The sequence below is a fragment of the Manis pentadactyla genome, chromosome 10 (genome assembly GCF_030020395.1).
Source record: "Manis pentadactyla isolate mManPen7 chromosome 10, mManPen7.hap1, whole genome shotgun sequence".
In the NCBI taxonomy this organism is placed as follows: Eukaryota; Metazoa; Chordata; class Mammalia; order Pholidota; family Manidae; genus Manis; species Manis pentadactyla.
In genome coordinates, this window is record NC_080028.1 from 95,771,567 (window position 1) to 95,791,211 (window position 19,645).

The window sequence follows — 19,645 nt, forward strand, 5'->3', positions numbered from 1 at the left end:
ATTAGACTCCTTGAACTGGCAAAAATTAATGAGTCTGACCACAGGCGTTGGAAAGGATGGGATCACCAGGGCTAGTACACAGCTGGTAAGAGTGAAAATTGTTACAAAAACTATTTGACCCTATCATGTAAGGTTGAACATGGGCATTTCTGCTTCTTATTATATTCCCAAGAGAAACACTTGCCCACATGCACCAAGAGACATTTATAAGAATGTCCAAACAAGCAGTGGTCATGATAGCAAAAGGGTGCCCATTGCGAGGAAGATGGACATATTCATGGTGCTATAGGCACACAATTGAGAACCAACCACCTGTAGCTTCGTATGACAGCGTAGATGAATTGTGGTGTAGAGATTTGCTATTGGCTGTGTAGCCAGTCACTCCACGTCTCCAGCAGTGGAAGCAGCAATCATTCATTCTCATAGATCTTCAGCTTGGCTGGGGCTTGGCTGATCTCAGTTGATCTAGATTGAGCTTGGGTAGAGGCCCGACCTCACTGAAGGTCTGTGGGTTGGCCAAGGCTGCTCTCCTCAAAGATGTCAAGGCAGTACTTGAACTTTGAGGCCTTACAGGTAAGGGGCAGGCCTTGGGTCTTTCTGGGGAAAGGTACTCAGGGCACCTTCTCAGGGGCTCCCCTGGCACTGAGGGCTCTGTCCTACCCAGGAGCTCTGTGAACTGAAGGGAATGAGGATCTCCTCCAGGGGCCTCATGGTTTGGAGAGTTCAGAGGGAGTGGCCCCTGCCTCCAGAACAGCCTCTTTGGTCCAAAAGGGCCAAGAGCCCAGACCCAGTGCTCATGCAGATGAGTGGACAGTCTGTGCTGCCAGTCCCCTACAGATCAGCCTGGGCACCGCAGGGGGTCACTTGCTTTTCACTGTCCCCTCCACTGCGGGTACCCCCGCCTGTGGGGTGGGTAGGGGTCCTGGCTTGGTGGTCTCCTTTGGTGGTTGAAGTCTGTCTGGGACCATGGGCGACCAGCTTGGGAGGGATGCCCTGTCTGCAGACTCATTTCTCAGGCAGATATGTGGGAGTTCAAAAAGGAGCCCATCCTTGTCCCCACTTCTGAATGACCCCACCCCGAGCCAGGCTGGGGTAGAATCTGCTGGATACTGGACAACCCTGCTAATTGCTAAGCTAGGGCAGCAGGGTGTGGCTTGACATAATTATAGCTTGTTCTGTTGCCTCTGGCCCAGCTCACAGGAGAGGGTGTGAGGAAGCTGCAAGCTGCAGAAGGCACACATTAGCACAGCAAATTGGGCCTGTTTGGCAGCCTCCAGGCCCCTGGGAGGGACCCAAGTCCAGCACTGCCTGAACCGTCTGCTTCCGGGATGCCCTGAATCTCCGGAAGGACCCATCCAGGCTCAGCTCTCAGGTATCCCTTTGGGGCTGGAGTGTAAGTCTTACAGTGGCACCTTGAACCAGCCCTTCCCCACTCCAGGCCTCAGTTCCCTCAGCTGTCCAATGGGGTGAGGCCTTGCCTGACTCTTGGAGGAAAGAAAGGGATGTGCTTTGTGAACTGGGGAGCCTGGCATCTCACCCCTGCTCTGGCCCCTTTCCAAAGTTGGGCCTTCCTGGCTGTAGAGAGAGAGTCACCACCTACCGTGTTGCCCAGCCCCAGGTGAATTTCCTGGCCTTACTAGACAGCAGGCCACATACTTGACAGTAGGCCAGAGTCCCTTGGGCCCGGATATGAGTTCTGATTCCTTTACCTACAAGGTCTGTGACCTTAGGTCACTTTCTGAACTTTTCTGAGCCCAGGCTGGGTGGGAGTGGCAGTTGTAAAATGTGTCTGTCAATTCCTTGATGCAACCCATTGGGAGGCAGGGGCTATGTCATCTTTTCTTGCCGCTGGATGGGCTTTGGTAGCAGCTTTGACCAGCAGAGTAGGGTAGAAGTGTCGCTGCGTGACTTCTGAGCTGAGGTCACAAGAAGCCATGAAGCACCCACCTTATTTGCTGGAACATCTATGCTGGGGCTCTGAGCCACCATGTGGGAAGTCTGACCACTGTGAGGCCGCCATACTGTGCGGAAGCCCAAGTCCCACGTGTGAGCACTCTGGTCAGTAGTCCTTGATGTTGAGTCTTACCCACCCAGACACCAAACCCACCAGTGGCCAAGCCTTCGGATGGTCCCCAGCCCTAGAGTCTTCCCAGCCGAGGTCTCAGTCGTTGGGAAGTAGAGGTAAGCTGTCCTCACCGTGCCTTTCCTGAATTTCTGACCCACGAAACCTCTGAGCATATCACTGTGTTTGGGGGGGATTCTTTACCTAGCAATAGCTAATAACCAGAACAGTGGGATCTAAATGGGGCAATGGATGGAAAGTTCTTCCCAAAGGGCTGAGCTTGGAGAGAGGCTATGAGTCTGGCTGCAGAACCAGGAAGAAGGAAGATGGCAGCTGAGTGGGTGGGTCTAAAGGCCCTGGCCCAGCTGATGAACCAATACGGTTGCCACAGATATGCTCCCCTTAAGGCTGCTTCTCTCAGGCTGAGAGTCTCAGCCCAACAACCAGAGCTCAGGTGACTAAATGCTGCTGTCCTGCAAAAGCTCCCACACCCAAAGCCCAGGGCTAGGACCAAGCATAAGTCTTCTGTTGCTTGTGTAGGTCAGTAGAACATAGCATTGTCACCTCCCTAGTTTGAGGACCTAGACCTCTATTAATGCAACCTAAGAATACCTTCACTTTACAACCATGTGTCTAAGTTGTACTGACTGTAAACTATAATCCCTCAGTTGCTCTTGTGCTGCTGAGTCTCTACAACTCAGCACAAATTGGTGCTACATCCAACCTGTCTTGTGGCTACTGTGGCTGGGAAGACATGTCATCATCACTCTCTAGCAGGTGATCTGCACTGAGAACCCTTTGCTTCCACTCCTGGACCCCTGGGTCCTCCTGGACATGGCTCAGTCACCAGGCTGGCCCCATCTGCCTCTGCAACCACTCAGCTCTGAGGAAGATGATGTGAGCATGTGGGAAGACTCTCCCCTAAGTCAGGGGCCAGGAGGTCTGGGTTCCACACCTGCTTCTCGCCATCACCTCCCTCCCCATCACCTTCTCAGGAATGAGATCAGAGATTGGGCAACGGGGCAGGTTTCCTGCCTGGAGAGGCTCCCCAAATAGGTCTTGGAGGCAGGGCCCCAATATGAGGGAGATGCGTGTCTCCTGAGCGTGATCTTTCCCTCTCAGAATCCAGACGAATAAATCTGGCATTAGGTCGAGGGACATCCAACATGCATGGTTGGCAGAGCAGCCCTGAGCTCTCTGCAGAGGCAAAAGGCATGTGCTCACTTCTGGCTGACGTGGGGCATGACATGCCCTTTCTGGCCTGTCCAGAGTAGCTTAGCTCCTTGGGTGCCTCCACTCCCAAGTGGCCAGGGGCCAGAGTCTGGCTCAGGCCAGACAGCCCACCACCCTGCAGTTCATATTTCAGGCAGAACCTGGACTTGGAGCCAATTAAGCTTTTTCTCCTTCTTGCCCCAAAGGAAATTGCCTTCCCATCATCAACTCTTAATTACCAGATGGGACGACTGAGATTTTGAGGACAGTTAGGGTGAGGTCTGTCTTTTCCCAAACTCCCTACTGTCCCCTCCTCCTCAGGCCCTCCCCTGTCTGGAGCCTTCCTCTAATTTGGAGCCACTTAGAAAAGACAAGGAAACCTTTAAAGCTAAGAAGAATGTCTCCCGGAATGCCTCCTGCCTGTTTTATAGCTGTGGCCAAGAAAGCTGGCAAATGCATTCATGCTGCAGAAGCACGACAGCTACATCCTGTTCAAGGGGCCTGTGGCCACAGCATCCTGCTGTAAAAATAGCTGTGGGTTTCACGGCTGAAGGGGGAGAAAAGGGCAGGATTTGTCTGCCCAGTAGGCTGGGAGTGGCTTGAAATCAGAAAAGGGAGCCCCCAAGCTAGGTCTTTCACTGGGTCCTGCTTGGGCCTTTAAGGTCACCTCCTGACTGGCTGCTATCTGAGCAGCTCTGTCCCCTCTGCTCCCACCTCCTGTTTGACCCTGGCCACTCATGTTACACACCTTCATATCTGAGCAACTCTGTGGGCGTGCCTGCATGTTCCACACATTCACCGGCTCTTCTACCAGAGCAATGACAGTTACCACTGTATACTCCTCATCCTTCAAGGCCCAGTTTATGGACCTATGAATGGGTGGTGGCACTCAGTCTGGGTCCCCTCAGTCTTGGAACCACACCTGTTTTGGCTACTGCTGTGTCTGCTGTGTTTAGCACTCAATCAGTACTCCATAAACATTTGATGAATGAATAAACTCAACGTATATTGACTACGTTACTAAAATGATCCAAATCCAAGGATTGTCAGATAAGTCCTCAGTCCCCGAGAATAACCACTGTAGGGCCTCAGTACACAATCAATGAGCATTTGCCAATTTGAATTGCCTCTGCTTGAGAAGTGGTGAGCTCCCTGTCACGGACGGTATATGAGCAAGAACCACCTGAAGGGGAGGCTGCAACTCTAGTAGAGCTGTAGTGCATCCAGTAGCATCTAGCAGGGCTCCCATTAGGCCTCTGAGATCCCTTTGGCCAGAAAGTCTGTGACAGCAGTTCCCCACACAGAAGGCACGTAAGAACAAACACCTGGGAGCCTGCCTCTGTGGGGCCCCTCCGTGCTCAGAGAGGCCAGGTGAGGGGAGGCTGAGGGCAAGGGGGTGAGACCTGAGGGCCAAGGAACAGGCAGGCAGTCCCTGGTCTGCAGAGAGGAGGTCAGAGAGAGGCAAGATCCCAATGGGAGAGGGCAGGGAGGGAGACTAGGGAGAGCCTCTGGGAGGAGGTGAGAGGGGGTGGGAGGTGGGAGGATGGACAGGAGGGAGGGAGGGAGCATGTGACGTGGGCAAAGGCTTGGATGAAGGAGGTGCAGGACCCATTTGGAAAACAGTGAAGATGGTCAAGGTGGTGGCTGGCCCGGGGGAGCCAAGGGCTGTGCGCCTGAGGAACGGGGGACAGTTCTGCTGACCATGAGAGGTTAGAGGGGAGAGGCTAGGGGAAAGGGGTCAGGTCGCCTGGCCCACCTTGATCCTGTGTGGTCTGGGTGACTGCTATCAACCTGCAGGGGGTGGCCATGTCCCAAGGGAATTGATTTCTTTCAGGCTATGTTGCTCGTGGGGCCTCGGGTTGCCCTCTGGAAAGGGGGGTGCTCTTCACAAGGGTCAAAGTACTCCTCTAACTCAGCCAGGCTGAGACTTCTGACTCACAGGAGGCCCCTTGCTGGGGGCACAGACCCCCAGGGATGTCTCTGACCCCAAGACCTGGCCATCGCCACATGGTCAGTTGAGCCCAACAATGTGACCCAGCAATGCTAACAGACTCGCCCCAGCCCCACCTGGCTGATGACGAGGCTGTCAATTTTGTAAAGGGCTCTGAGCACGTGGGGAGGTCTGCACTCCAAAACCTGGGCCAGTGACTCCAGAGGCCACCTCCTTCCCCATGGCAGTTTCTGGGGCCCAGGTGGCTGACCCCATTTCTCAGATGGGAAAACTGAGGGTCTGTGCTGCCGAGTGGGGTTACCTGCCAAGGAGTAGGTAGAACTGCGTCCTCCCTGCTGAGTACCCCTCGCCCCAGGGCCAACTGCTTCCCAGCCCTCCCTCCCAGGATTTCCATGGTCTCCATCAGTTTCTGTGTAGCTTTTCCTGCTTTTGTAACATGAATGAGAAGGAGGCCAGGGAAGAAAACCCTGAGGACTAGTTTGCTGAGCACTGACTGTTGTGACTCACCCTGGGCCTCACGGTGGCTCCTTCTCATAGTGCTCTCCTCCCGGAAGGCCGGTGACACTCCACTGCATCAGGACTGTCCTGGGCCCCCAGGAGCCCCTCTGTGGTCTGGGCTGGTGATCCCCAGAGGCAGGTGCTTAGGGGCATCCAGCCCTTTCATGAGGGCGCCTCTGGGCAGCAGGCAGCAGGTGTTAGCCCAGGATGGCATGTCTCTCCCCACTCAGTGAGCCAGAACCAGGAGGCCCCAGGGCCAGATGCACCAACCAGGCAAGGAAAGGCAGACCCCCACAGCTGGCGCAGACAGTGGGCGCCCCTACACAGGCCCCAAAGGGGAAGGCACCTGCTGCTCTCACACTGCCCTTCTCCCGAAGCAGGTCAAGTGGGACTGGGGCTGGAATCCAGGGCTCCTGCCCTACAGCCAGTTCCCCTCTCACCCCAGCCTGCTGAACACCTGTGGAGTGAGTGGTCTGTCCCTGCCAGAGGACAGCATGGCAGGGCCTGGCCCCAGCTCAAGGTGGGGGTTTCCATCACAGGACTCAGGGACGTCAGAGTCAGCTCAGCAGGAATGGCTCAGGGAGGGGAGCACTGGGATGAGCAGAACCTTCTGGAAGTTTCCTTCTGAATGCATTAGAAAGCAAGGCTCCTCCTGCCACCATCATTTATCAGCCTTGGGGGAGTGATTTAACCTGTGTGTGCCTCGGTTTCCTTACCTGGAAAATGGGGTGATAATTAAACTAGAGAACATGTACTTTAGAGCACAGCCTGACCTTGTGTTTTATAAATGTTAGCTGCAACTCTCCCTATCACCGTCACATTCCCTCCTCCAAGGCAGGGATCAGCTGTACCCGGGCCTGGAGGCCTGAGGCCTGCTCCAGGGACAGTTAAGCTGTCCAGCGCCTGGAGACAAGTGGGCTCCCTGCCTGAGCCCAGCACTGCCGGCCCTGGCAGCCGATCAGACGTGCTAGGCCCCCATGGGAGCCAGCTTGGCTGGACAGGCAGGGGCTGCTGGGCCGCACAGGACACCTGGGGGCCTGCCAGGGGCAGGTGCAGGCTCCACTTGGCACATCTACTGGAGAGTTCTTGTGCGGTGCCGGGCCTGCTGGGGATGGGCTTCATCTGGGGGTAAGTATGGCCAGAGTGGGAAGGGGATCTGATTTTTCAATTTTCCCTTGTCTCCATTTTTCCCGGAGGGCCCTGGCTGGGGTGGGTAATGGTAATGGCAGCACTGATAACCACAGGGCAATAGTCCTATTGACTGGGGAGCCCTGTGGGCCAGGCTGATGCAGAAAGCCTCTCCACGAGCTGAGCAGGGGGTCAGGGGCTCCCTACTTGTCAGATGAGAGGACCGAGCCTTCTAGAAGATTGTGTCCAGAGTCACACAGCTTGAGGGGTCAGGCCACATTGCAGCCCTGAGCTTCCCCAGCTGGAATGGGTGGCCCTGCCTCGGAGCTCTCCTGACCCTGCATGGCCCAAGCCCTAGTCTTCCTGGCTGTTCCCTGGCCTCAACTTACTGTGTGCCTTGGCCAAGTGCCCCTTCCTAGGCCTTGGTCCCATGGCTCCAGAGATCCAGTTGGCCCAGTACTGGTGGGCAGCCCTGTGGCTTGGACAGTCCTGGATCCCACAACCCCACCCACTCTGAATGGTCCCTAACAGGTGCCTGGCAGAAAGGCCCCCATCCTGTCCTTTGTCACCTCCCAAACCATAGTCCAGACCTGGGGCCCTATTTAAAGAGCCATCCCTGAACTCCCCCAGCCCTGCTGCAGCGTGAGGAGCACTCTAGACCATGGTAGGCTGGGCTGCCCTGCCTCTTGACCCTGACCTCATTCCTCAACTCTGACCTCATCCTGTGATCTTGATTTCATTTGTGATTCTGACCTTCACCTCATTGCCTGAACTCACCCTGACTTGACCTTGCTCCTTTCACTGCCATCCTTGACCTTGACCTATGTCATCCCTAGTCTGACCTTTTCTTCACCCCTGATGTTATCCCCATACCTGGCCCACCCCAGGGTGCTCTTAATGGGTAGCCAGCCCATACATGTAGATCTTAATTTGGGGGTCTGCTTTCCTGGACTCAACGGGGGCTGCCAAGGTGAAGGGGAGAACAAGAAGAGGAGGGGAAGGGAGACAGGGTGGGCCAGGCTTGGAGGTTTCACGGCAGAAGTGCTGTTTCGCTTTCATGAGCAACATAGTCGTTTTGCTGTACGGGGGTCAGGGTCGGTATTTCAGAACAGCCTGGGCCCTGTGGCGCCTGACTTGGGTCCTGCTAGCCTTGCTGTAGGGTCCTTGGGCCACGGGGGCCTGCCCTGCTGCCCTCCCTGTGCTGCTGGGCTCCAGGCCCTCGGGTGTGCCTGGGGGTTCTCAGTGGCACTGCTCTTTCAGGCCTCTCTCTCACAGGCCCTGGCCAGTCCCTCCTGTGAAAACTCTGTCATGCCACAGCTCAGAAGCCACCTCCTCTGGGAGGTCTGCCCTGAGCGCCCCAGTAGCCTATGGGCCTTCTCCCTGTTCTAGGCACCTGCCCCTCCCCCAACCCTCTATTTTTGGTCAGTCTCCCACCTCAGCGGTGAGCTCCTTGGGGACAAAAATGGGGCCTGATTCAGCTCTTGGTCCTTGAGACTAGGCATAGGGCCTGGCTAGCGATTAGCAGCTACCTAAGAAATGTCCTGATGCTTTGAGGTAGGCATTCTCTTGGTTTTATAAATAGGGAAAGTGAGGCTCAGAGCAGCAAACGGAGGCTGTGAGTTGCCTTCACATCACAGAGGCTGTGAACTGCACAGCCAGGATTAGATCTCAAATCTGGATGACCCCCTTCTGCCCTGAGGTGTCCCTTTAGGGGGATTTTTATATCCTAGCACATTACAAAAGGTAATTTCTAAGACAGCAGGTCTGGAAAAAGTCCCAGCTGGGACATCAGAGAAAACCATCCCTTCCTCCTTCATGAGATCCAGGACAGGGCCTGGCACACAGTAGGGCAATGTTTCACAAGGTGAACCTGAAAGGCTGGGGCAAGGCAGGGATGGGGGATGCCGAGAGGGCAGGTCTGAGAGAAAGGGCAGGGTATCCCACAGAGGGAAGTGATTGTTTTTTATTAATCAGAGGGAAATGCATATGTAATTAGGTGAGATGGACTCCACAGGGAGGTTCCTTCCTTTATGATGTCTGAAGGGATTTATAAATATTACAGAGGTTTTATGGCATCATAATGTCCTGGCTGCCCTGCCAGCCCCCTTTCAAAGGATTAGTGGAGACAAAGCACCCAGTAAAAGCTAATTATGAGCCAGCTGGGTGCTGCTGCTCCTGAGGAGAGCCGGGAGCCCAAGGGAAGTGGGGGCCAGTGCGGGTCGGGGGACAGGAGGGAGCTGAGAATAGGAGGCCACACAGGCATTGCAGAGGGCTGAGGAAGCCGTGCTCTGCGGTGGGGTAGACGGGGGTTTGGCAAAGAGGCTGGTACAAGCTGAGATGGTGGCAGGAGCTGGGGTGAGGGACGGGAGCAGGAGTCTGTGTCTGCGGGGAGCACCCCTTTCCACCTCTGTGTCGTGAAGCCCAGGCCATCAGTCCCCCAAACTTGGCCATGAGCCAAGTCCAAGACTCCCTGCGAGGGGTGGGGGGAAGTGGTGCTGACTGCTGATGGAAAGTCCCTTGGTGGGTACTGGGCACAGAGAGAGTCCAGAGAATGCCCAGTAGTGAACTCTCAGGCACCATGACATTCTGAAACGTGTGGAGGCAGGAAGGCTAGCTGAGAACCCCCGCATTCTGGGGGCTGTCTGCTCTACCCGCTGCAGGGATCTGGCCCTCAGCTCCAGACAGCTGTTTCCGAACCTACCCCCACAAATACAGGGGACATGGCAGGACAGCGTGGTACCTGCCGTGAGCGGACACCCAAGACTGCCGAGGAGGGGAGAATCGGGGGAGCTCTCAGGTGGCCCAGGGGTCAGGGAAGGCTTCTCAGAGGCAGTGGCAGAGGAGTCAAGCCTGAAGGATGAGGATTCTCCCAGATGGGAGGCCAGGAAGGCATTCCAGTAGCGAGGACAGTAGGAGAAAATGTTGGGAGAGAAGGAAGGCAAAACAGGCTCGGGGCAGAGTGGGGGGCCTAGACCGGTGGGGCAGAAGCTCCAGGGGAGGCACAAAGGGCAGAGTTTGCAGGGCTGAGGGGCCCAGGTATCCTGAGCACCCTGGGGGAGGGTGGCAGGAGAGGAGGGGACCTCATGCAGGGTCTGATGCTAGCAAAGAAGCTCCTGTCTGCTCCACAACCCGGGTGCTGACCACCTGCCTGTCTTCCAGAGCAAGGCATGGGGTCAGCCCCAGTCCCTGGGGGTGAGAATGCCACTATTCTCAGCGGCTGCCACAGTGTGCAGGGTCCCCTCCTTCAGGAAGCAGCTGTCTGGCCCCTGGGGCAGGTGCTTCTCAGGCCTCTTGCCCCAGGCTGGGGAAAGGCCCTGCTTATCCTCAGGCATCCTTAGGAACCATGTGTGCCTGAGAGTGGGCAGTGTCACTCAGAACTGTGGGCAGCCACTGAGAATAGGCCTGACATGAGGCCTGGTGGGGGGCACGGGAGAGCAGCGGGAAGGGCTGACCTCCGGAGGAAGGGTTTCTGCAGTGCCTCACCTGGCCCCTCACAGGCACCAAGAAGAGCCCGGAAAAGAGCGGAAGGTGGGGCCAGCTCCAATGTGTTCTCCATGTTTGATCAGTCCCAGATCCAGGAGTTCAAAGAGGTTGGTCAGTGCCCCTGGTGCCATTTGGGAGGATTCATGTAATGCTTAGGAAGGCATGGGGTCCCTGGGGCTGAGGATGTCACTATTCTTAGAGGCTGCCAGCATGGCCGAGAATCCGGAGATGTGTCTTACTGTCCTTGGCCAGCCCCTACCTCTCTCTACCAGAGTCTTTGCTTGCTCTGTGACCTTGGGCAAGTCCTTCCTCGCTACGAGCCTCAGTTTCCCTCTCTGTAGAACAGGGTTGCTTGAGCATGAAATGAGGGAGTGCATGAAGCCGGGCAGCATGCCAGCACCCAGTAGGAGCTCAGCGTAGGGTAGCCTCATTCTCATGCTGGTGCAGTGCTGAGCTGGGCAACCCAGGGGCCAGATGGGTCTGCCCTGAGGTTGCCCAGGCAGCAGTTTGCAGGACAGCCCCTGGGGGCAGGGGCTCTGGGGAGGGAAGCTGGGTTTGGGTGAGCCAGTGTGTGGCTGCTCTGTGCCCATGTCTCTACCAGGCTTTCACCATCATGGACCAGAACCGGGATGGCTTCATCGACAAGGAGGACCTAAGGGACACCTTTGCTGCCCTGGGTGAGTGACCATCAGGCGGGAAGCTGGAGCTTGGGGCAGAGCAGAACCCAGGCAGTCCAGAAAGCGTGGGTGAATGGGGGCCGGGCCTAGGCAGCAGATGCCACGGATGTGAAGAGGGGGTGGCTGCCTGGAAGGTCAGGGGAGGCTCCTGGGCACTAGAGGAGACTCAGCCAGAGAGGGGGGCGCGTTTCAGGAACAGGAAGAGCTAATGCGATGGCCTGGCATGGGAGGGCCTGTGGGAGGAGGGGTCCAGAGAGCAGGGAGAGAGGCCACGCAGGACAAGAGCCTGGGGACGCTGCAGGGCTCAAGGCTACTGGGCTTCGGCTGCCAATGGAGTCTTACACTCCTAAGGGCCCAAGCAGGAGTCTTAAGTCATGGACGGGTAAGGGGTTCAGGTCCAGAGAAAGGGACATAACCAAGCCATATCTGGACTGAGCCTTAAGCACCTGGATATCTGGTTATCCACTGGGATCAAGAAGAATCCCAGTCTCCACCTCCAGGAGCAGTTGACCCCCTCCTGAGGGACATGAACCCCGAGGCCCAGGTCCTCCAGCCCCTATGCACCCCAGTTTCAGCTTCTTTGGGCCTCAGTTTCCTCATCTGTAAGATGGGGATAGCCACCAACTTGCTCTCCTTTCCAGAAAAGCTGACGTGATGAGGGTATGGTCAGGCCGGAGACAGCCTGGTGCTGACTGTGCCTCAGGAGGTCCCCTGGCAGGAGCGCAGGGCCTCAGGGCTGAGTGGGCGCGGGTGGGACAGTACAGTGGGACACCCTGCAGGACACTCCGTGTTCCCGAACTCTGCTCTCCAGGGCTGCCTGTAGGCGGGGTACCCTTGGACCCTCGCGGTGTTCTGGGTGTCCCAACGCGCCCCCCCCCCACAGGCCGAATCAACGTGAAGAACGAGGAGCTGGACATCATGGTGAAGGAGGCCCCTGGGCCCATCAACTTCACTGTTTTCCTGACCATGTTTGGGGAGAAGCTGAAAGGTGAGTGAGGTCCCAGGTGGCCCAGGGCAGGCCGGGCGGGCAGCTGGGCCCTCCGTGCAGGCCACAGGGGCACGGTGTAGCCCCCGGACTCATGCTTTGCAGGACAGCTTGGTGTCTGCCCTCACCCACCAATGGGGTGGGGCCCAGCCCGCCTCCCTGCCCGCCTCCCTGTCGCAGTGATGGTCTCCTGGGTTTGAGGGTTCTGTGGTCAGAGGGAAGGGCCAGGTGGGGCCGCGGCTGCCCTGGGAGGTGGGCCTTGTTGCCACCCCATCCCCAGACTACCCTTGCCCAATGCCTCCTGTGGCCTCGGCTAGAACTGGCTTCCAGACGTGGTCTCTCACTGACCCCCAGGGTGACCTTGGGCAAGGCTGGTCTGCTCTGCACCTGTTTTTCTGTCTGTAAAGTGAGGGCGGTGTTAGTTCCCCAGGGTGGCTATAAGAAATGACCACAGGCTCAAGGAAAGAGTGGCTCTCTCAGTTCTGGAGGCTAGAGGTCTGAAACCTAGCAAAGTTGTGCCCCCTCGGAGGCTCCAGGGAGACCCCATTCTTTGCCTCTTCCAGCTCCTGGTGGCCACATGGCCTCCCACTGCCTCTGTGGTCACACCGCCTTCCTCTCCTGTCTCCCTGTGCCTCATTCTTACAAGAACACTTGCCACTGGATTCAGGGCCCACGTGGATGGTCTCCCCATCTTCAGAGGTTTTTCCTTATATCCACAAAGGCCCTTTTCCTTATATCTGCAAAGGACATTTCCAAGGTTCCAGGGATGAGGATATGGGCCGTTTCCATATGCCACCATTCAATTCACTGCAGGGGTGATCCTACCTAATCTGATCCACAGGTTTTATCTGACAAAAAAATCATAATACTGTCATAGGTCATGCATGACCTGCTGTGAAGAAAATTGCCTCCACACACAATGTCCTGGTGACCCTAGAGCTAGACGGAAACCAATAATTGACCTGTGGCCTAATGGCCCTACCCTCCTGTGTTAGAGATGAGGAAATGAGGGCTGGAGACGGGCGGGCTGTGAGCCTGCAGCTGCCCAGCTGCCTTAGGAGTGCCATTAGGAGTGCCATTCCCAGGTCCATGGTCATGTCCTTAAAGAGCTCAGAAATCCAGGGGGCTGGGCAGGGGTACCCAACCAGGAAAAGACACATGTGACTTTAAAGGGAGGCCCAAAGCTCATGTCAGCAGTGGGTGAGCTCAGAGTTATGACCCAGGGCCAGGAGGACCACAAGCTGCAGCTTTTTCTCATTTCTGCAGGAACACCGGGACCAGGGCCCCATCTGAGCCTGTGTGTGAACTTAGCTGAGCCTGCCTAGGGATGTGGTGGGGACAGGAGCTGGAGGCTGGGACAGGCACCGGAGGCTGGGACAGGCACCGGAGGCTGGGACAGGCACCGCCTCATCCCTCTAACTGGGGGAAAGACCCTTTGTCATAAGACTCCCAACAGTGATGGGGGGTGCAGCCAGCCTGCAGCCCAGGTGAAGAGGTTCATTGTCCCCAGAGCAGAGGCCCTCCCTGGGAGGAGGGAGGGAAAGACAGCACAGGTGAATGTCCTGACGCTGGGCCTGAGTCCAGGGTTCCTGGTCCATGTGCAGCCTGCCCAGCAGTGAGACTCTGGGAGGCTGACACCCCATATTCGCTTCCCACCATATTCCCTACAAGTCCAGGCTGTGAGGGCCTAGAGTTGCCCCAGCTGAGCCTCTAAGGTGGGAAGCTCATGGCCCTGCCCTCCAGGAGCTCCTGGGTTGGCAGGCCCAGCTCTGTGCCAGGCTTGGTCCCTCTGGGCCAGCCTCAGAGATGCCGATGGCTCGGATACCATCCTGTCCTGGATGCATGTCAGTGTGATGGGGGAGACACGGCTGGCCCTGACTCGGTCTGATAGGCAGGCGTAGAGTGGCCGAATACACAGGGGGCTCTGGAGGTCCAAATTGTTGGCCTCAAACCCTTCCTCCCCTCATTAGTGGGGACCTCAGCCAACTAACAGAACCTGTTTGAGCCTCAGTTTCTTTGACAAACTGGGGACATCAATACATGGGGACATTCTGGGAGTTCTGTGGGATAAACTGTGAAGCTGCAGGTTCCAGAGCCCTCAGACGTGTTTGCGGCCACGACTGACTAATGTTTGTCAAGATCTTTACCACTGATGACATATTATCTCCACTGATCCTGGGAGGTAGGCAGCAAACTCCATCATTGACTCCATGTCACTGATGACACAGCTGTGTGACAAAGGGGAAAGAGCACCAGGTAGGGGTCACCAGGTCACTTGCTGTCATTCACACAGTCTGTGAGGCTTTGGGTGAGACATCCCCTCTCTCTGGGCCTCAGTTTCCCCATCTATACAATGGGGGACCTGAGTATTCAATCCCACTATAGCAGTAGAGCCATTTCTTCTAATGACATATTTCCCCAAAGCCTACACTATGAAAAACTCATAGAACCAGAACTTCTCTGGTGGTGCCGCCTTGCCCCCCCCTTTGCAACGCCCCTCTACATCCTGGGGGCACACAGACTCCAGCTCTGGCCTGGGCAATCTTTCAGACCTATCCAGTGCCACTGCTCAAGCTCCAACCTTCAGCCACCAAGTTCAGCACTGTTTCTCCTCCACCCACACCCCCTCACGCGCATCTTGGGTAATAAAAGAGCCCAGACTTGCCCTCCCCCTCACTCATCATGCAGGAGCATCAGCTGTAAAAGCTTGGACAAGTCACTTACCCTCTCTGAGCCTCCATTTCTTCATCTGCAAAATCGGGCCAATTGCCAGGAGTGTTAAGCAGATAGGAGGTGCTTATCCAGGCTATCCATGTACAGTTGTGCAGGCTGCTCATAACTCCATGCGGCACTCTTGCCTATTACTCATATTCCTTGTTTCTTTGAAACCTCCCTCCTCTTGCCTCAAGTGGGCTTGGTGCTCACCAAAGTGCAGATTGGGGAGGAAGCCTCTGTTGCCCATGGCAGGCGCCAGGGGACCCAGCCCCACCCCCAGCCCCTGCCCAGCCCCTGCCTGTCCTTTTTACCCCAGCACTGTTCCTGTCTCATGCGTGTTGCTTCTAGGTACAGACCCAGAGGAGACTATTCTCCATGCCTTCAAGGTGTTCGACACGGAAGGGAAAGGCTTCATCAAAGCTGATTTGTAAGTCTCCTCTGCTCTCTGATTCAGTTTTGCTCTCTCTAGAGCCTCAGATGATGAGCGAGCTGGGGTGACATAAGGGCGGGGGTGCAGCACAGTCTCCTCTCCTGCCCAGAACTCAGCCAGCTGGACCAGTGTCTGGCCAGGAGCCAGGAGCACTGGCCTGCCAAGCTCAGCCATCACTTGCTGTCACTTGCCCTCTCTGGGCCTCGGTGTCCCCATTTCCACGTGGAGGTGTACAGGGGGCGTGGGTTCCCCAAAGGAGAACCTCCTGGTGGTAAGGGGAGTGCAGGGGTAGAGGTGGTCCTTCAAGGGTGATGAAGTGTTGCCTAGGCTGGGGCACCGAACATTCTAGGTACAGGACATAGGGAGGAGTCAATGCTTGACATGTGGGGGCTGGTGAGGAGCGGGCTATAGCTGGAGGCTGTGGGTAGATGTGGGTTCAGTGAGACTGAACATGGGGGATGAGGCAGGGCCTGTGTGGGGGTAGCTCACGCACCAGGCCCTGAATCCCAGGTCTGCCTTGGGAACATGGGAGAGCCTGAGAAGGAGTTAGCCAACATGGAGGCCAGCCTGGAGGAGGAGAAGGGAGGGTTGTAGCCTCCACAAGGCCTTGGTTGTCAGGACAGAAGGGAGCGGGTAGGTAAGTGAAATCACCAGAGGCCAGGGCCAGTGGGCTACAGGGTTCTGGAGAGAAGCGTGGGCCAAATGTCAGCCACCGCCCGAGTGGGTGAGGAAAGGGAAGGGGTCCCCCGGGAAGACCCAGCTTGGCTGGGAAGGCAGAGAGTGAGGTGGGCGGCTGGCTGGTGGGCCACTGGGCTGGCACCACAGAGCTGGGGGCCCAGATGCCTGCTATGCCCAGGAGCCTGCGCCCAGTGAAAGCACAGGATGAAGAGCCAATGGTTGTGGCAGGGGCGGCCTGTCCATGGGCTGGGTCACTGAGCTGTCCCTGGGCAGTCCCTTCAGAGCCCCCAAGGCTTTACCAGGCCTGTGGGTGGCCATGGGCAGGCAGGATTTCTCCTCCAGGCACAGGCTTCCTGGCCAGTTACTGAGTTTTGCTCCTATTAGAACCATGGCATCACGGTGGTGGGGTGGGAGAGGGCAGGACAGGGCAGGGGGAGGTGGGGAGCATCTGTCTGCCCCACATGTTCTCTCCGTCACCCACCCTCAGCGTTGTGAGTCACGCACTCCCCGGGGAGGGGAGAGGTTGTTGAGGGTTTCTCCAGGCTTCAGGTCCCTCCTTCACCCCTTCCTCGGGGCCTGGGGTTCACATCCCAATCTTGGGGACCAGGGGAGGCACTGGGGGCACCCCCTGTTGAGATCTGGACTGGTCCCTCTACTTCCACCCACCTTCACTCCCACCAGCATGAGGCGGGGTCTGGAAAGGACTATTTGGGGACCCAATTTGGGAACCGAAGATACCACTCCCGGGATATGGGACTTGGAAGACATGGCTGCCGGCCAGGCAGGCCACAGAGGAGGCTCTGGTTGAAATAGCATGAAAAGTCCCCAGCTTAGATTTGGAAACTGTGACTATCCTGCAGTAGCATAAATAATGGAAAATTTGTGTCGGTCCTTAGCAGGGCCTGCTGCTGCTGGCGCCATAGGATACTATGGGTGCTTGGGGCCCGGCTCAGCCCTCTGATCTGTCTGGGCCCCCATGGGGCCCTCAGAGCTCCTGGGGGCATCCGCCCCTCACGTGGCTTCAGACATGGCTTCCATACCTCCCCTTGGCCTCTCCTTTGGACCAGATGGCTGCTTTCCTGGACGCCCCCCGGGGGACAGGCCCACCTGCCACTGGAAATCATCTCCCCTCCTGAGCCCGTTTCCCTCTCTGTAAAAGGGGGTAACGGTACTCACTTGCCAGGGCTTTGAGGAGCAAATGGCCTGTAGGCCCAGATGCACAGGGACAGGGCAGGCCTTCCCACCCTGTGGCTGATTGCCAGCACCGGCATGCTCTAAGCCCTCTGCAGACGTCAGGGAAAATCTCAGCTGAACAAGCACTCCATCTAGAACTAAGGTAACGAGGCTCCCCTCAGTGACTTGGAGGTTCCTTGTTAATGCACAGTGGGATGTCAGAGAGGACCCCAAAGTCATGTTGGGGCCCCAAGACCACTTCGTTTGGTTCCCACCTAATGCTGGGAGAAGAGTCCATGTCACAAAGGAGGAAACTGAGGCTGAGAGCTGAAGTGTCCACTTGAGGCCACATGGCCATCAGGGGGCCATAGGGCCAGCCCCTGGTTGGTGTCCTCCTGATCCAGCCAACCTGCCCTCATCACCCTGGGATATGCCCAGCGTGGCCCTTCCCCTGAACATGGCCCTTTCTCTCCCTTGGGCAGCATTAAAGAGAAGCTCATGACTCAGGCAGACCGGTTCAGTGAGGAGGAGGTAAGTGGGGGCTTCTCAAGACTGCCCAGCGCTGCTGAGAGCCCTCCCAGGAGGTGCAGCCCAGCGCAGGCCCTTCCAGCAGCCTCTTCCCCCGCAGGATCAGTCTCCTTTAGATGCTGAGATGATGCCTCCCTTGGTTCCTTGGATGAGAACAGGGATGAGTGGGGGTGGCTGGGGACTCTGGCCTGCTGGCCTGGCCTCCGTGTCCTATCCCTGAGGCCTCCATCTGGAGGAAGGGAACAACATTCTGCCTGATGCTCTCAGATGACCCCCTGCTCTGGCCCCAGCTCGGACCCGGTCCAGGCTGACTCCTGCTCCTTCCCCAGATCAAGCAGATGTTTGCGGCTTTCCCACCAGATGTGTGTGGCAACCTGGACTACAGGAACCTGTGCTATGTCATCACGCATGGTGAAGAGAAGGACTAGGAGACCAAGGACCTCCCCCACATCACAGGCAGCAAACCTTGGGAGTGGGGGTGACTGCCAGGGAGCCCCTGCAGCCAGTGTGTGCAAAGAAAAGGCTCCCCTTGCCCCATGGGTTGGGGGCTAAGCAAGAATAAATAATGCTAACAAGGTCTGAGTTTTCGTGATTAATGCTCCAGTTGGGGAGAAAGCTAAACATTCCTGTGTTGGTTTTTCCAAAACTTTTTACATCCCAGCTTTGCTCAAATGTTCTTGATGAGCTGATGTTTAGAACTAATTGACAGTCTTAATGATCCCCAGCTGGGCCACAGGACATTGCTTTCATTTATGAAGATTTTATTGAGAATCTAGTGCATGCCAGACCCAGTGCCAGTCCCGGGGACACAGAGATGAGCCTGCACTGTCCCTGGGCTGGAAGATCATGCAATGAGAAGAACAAGAACAGAGGTGGGGACACAGCAGGCTGGAGGTGGGAACAGTCTAGGGGAGACCTGGCAGCTGGGAGCTGGGAGGAGAGGCAAAGAAGGTGGAGAGGAGGGGTGGGCTCGCGGGATGCTTAAGGAGTAGGCAAGGAGTTCTAAAACAGGACCTACATAGCACCAACCATAAATGAAAAGTGCATAAATTGGACTTCATCAAAATTAAAAACTTCTAATCAGCAAGAGACAACATGAAGAATGTGCAAAAGCAAGGCACAGTGCTAGAGAAGATACTAGCAACAGCAGGTCTTAACAAAGATCCCCTTCTCCCAAACAGACTTAAAAGAAATCCTACACATCAATCAATAATGAAAAGATAACAACCAGGGAACAACAAACCAAAAAACAGGTTGGTGATGTAAAAGAATCTCCAAATGGCCAATAAAAACCTGGGAAGATGCTCAACCTCGTTCCTCATAAGGAAAATGCAAATGAAAACTTCCAAAAGGTTTGCACACACCAGAATGGCTAAAATTAAGAAGACTGACAATACCAAGTGTTGGTGACGATAAGGAACAAACAGAACTCTTAGATTTTGGCAGCAGGGGTGTAAAGTGAGTCAAGCACTTTGGAAAACCATTTGGCAGGATCTAATAAAGTTAAAAATATATGTATATCCTTACCCAGCAGGCTAGGTATTTATCAATGTACCTATCATATTCCCTTCAGGAGACATATGCAAGAATTTACAGACTGATGAGTCCCAAACTGGAAACAAGACAGCTATCTGTCAAGAGGAGAACTGATAAATAAATGCTGATATAGTCGTGCAACAGACTCTTAGCAATAAGAATAAACTGATATGCATCACAACATGGTGGCACCCAGAAACATTACATTGCATGGAAGACAGACACAAAAGAGAGTGTATTAATTTATTTAGAGCCCTTTTATGAGTACATACTTGAACATTTTTTGACATATAATATACTTACTATAAAATTCATTTTAGAGTATATAATTCAATGGCTTTTAGTACATGCCCACCAGTGAAGTTCAAGGATTCCACTCTCTACACATCCTCACCAAAACTTGTTATTTTCCCTTTTTTAAAATTACAATCATCCTACTGGGTGTGAAGTGGCATCTCATTTTGGTTCTAAGTTGCTTTTCCCTAACGATTAATGATGTTGAGCATCTTATCACGTTCTTATTGACCTGTGCAGTGGGATGTGGGGTCAGGGACTGAGCCTAGGGTCACAAGATCCCTTTCTTTGTCCC

The 19,645-nt window shown here is 55.6% G+C and overlaps 1 protein-coding gene across 5 annotated transcripts; it reads left to right on the forward strand.

The window, feature by feature from the left end:
• The first annotated feature begins 1,255 nt into the window (after nucleotides 1-1,255).
• MYL10 (myosin light chain 10) lies at nucleotides 1,256-18,097 on the forward strand. Of its 5 annotated transcripts, none has more exons than XM_057508322.1 (7): nucleotides 1,256-1,372; nucleotides 10,349-10,441; nucleotides 10,936-11,011; nucleotides 11,895-11,999; nucleotides 15,060-15,138; nucleotides 17,475-17,523; nucleotides 17,850-18,097. In XM_057508322.1, the coding sequence occupies exons 2-7, from the start codon at nucleotides 10,406-10,408 to the stop codon at nucleotides 17,946-17,948; spliced, it is 444 nt and encodes a 147-aa protein (XP_057364305.1). In that variant the 5' UTR covers nucleotides 1,256-1,372; nucleotides 10,349-10,405; the 3' UTR covers nucleotides 17,949-18,097. The 5 variants fall into 5 exon arrangements, with proteins under 5 accessions (XP_057364305.1, XP_057364304.1, XP_057364306.1 ...); XM_057508321.1 differs by lacking the exon at nucleotides 1,256-1,372 and adding an exon at nucleotides 6,634-6,851 and having other exon boundaries at nucleotides 10,349-10,445; XM_036904454.2 differs by lacking the exon at nucleotides 1,256-1,372 and adding an exon at nucleotides 6,640-6,851.
• Nucleotides 18,098-19,645: the final 1,548 nt, after the last annotated feature.

What these genes read in the sequence shown, in the direction of transcription:
- MYL10 (XM_057508321.1), top strand. An exon ending in CCAGGAGTTCAAAGAGGTTG is followed by an intron (nt 10,446 to 10,935) that starts GTCAGTGCCCCT and finishes TGTCTCTACCAG; the next exon opens with GCTTTCACCATCATGGACCA. An exon ending in GGCTTCATCAAAGCTGATTT is followed by an intron (nt 15,139 to 17,474) that starts GTAAGTCTCCTC and finishes TCCCTTGGGCAG; the next exon opens with CATTAAAGAGAAGCTCATGA.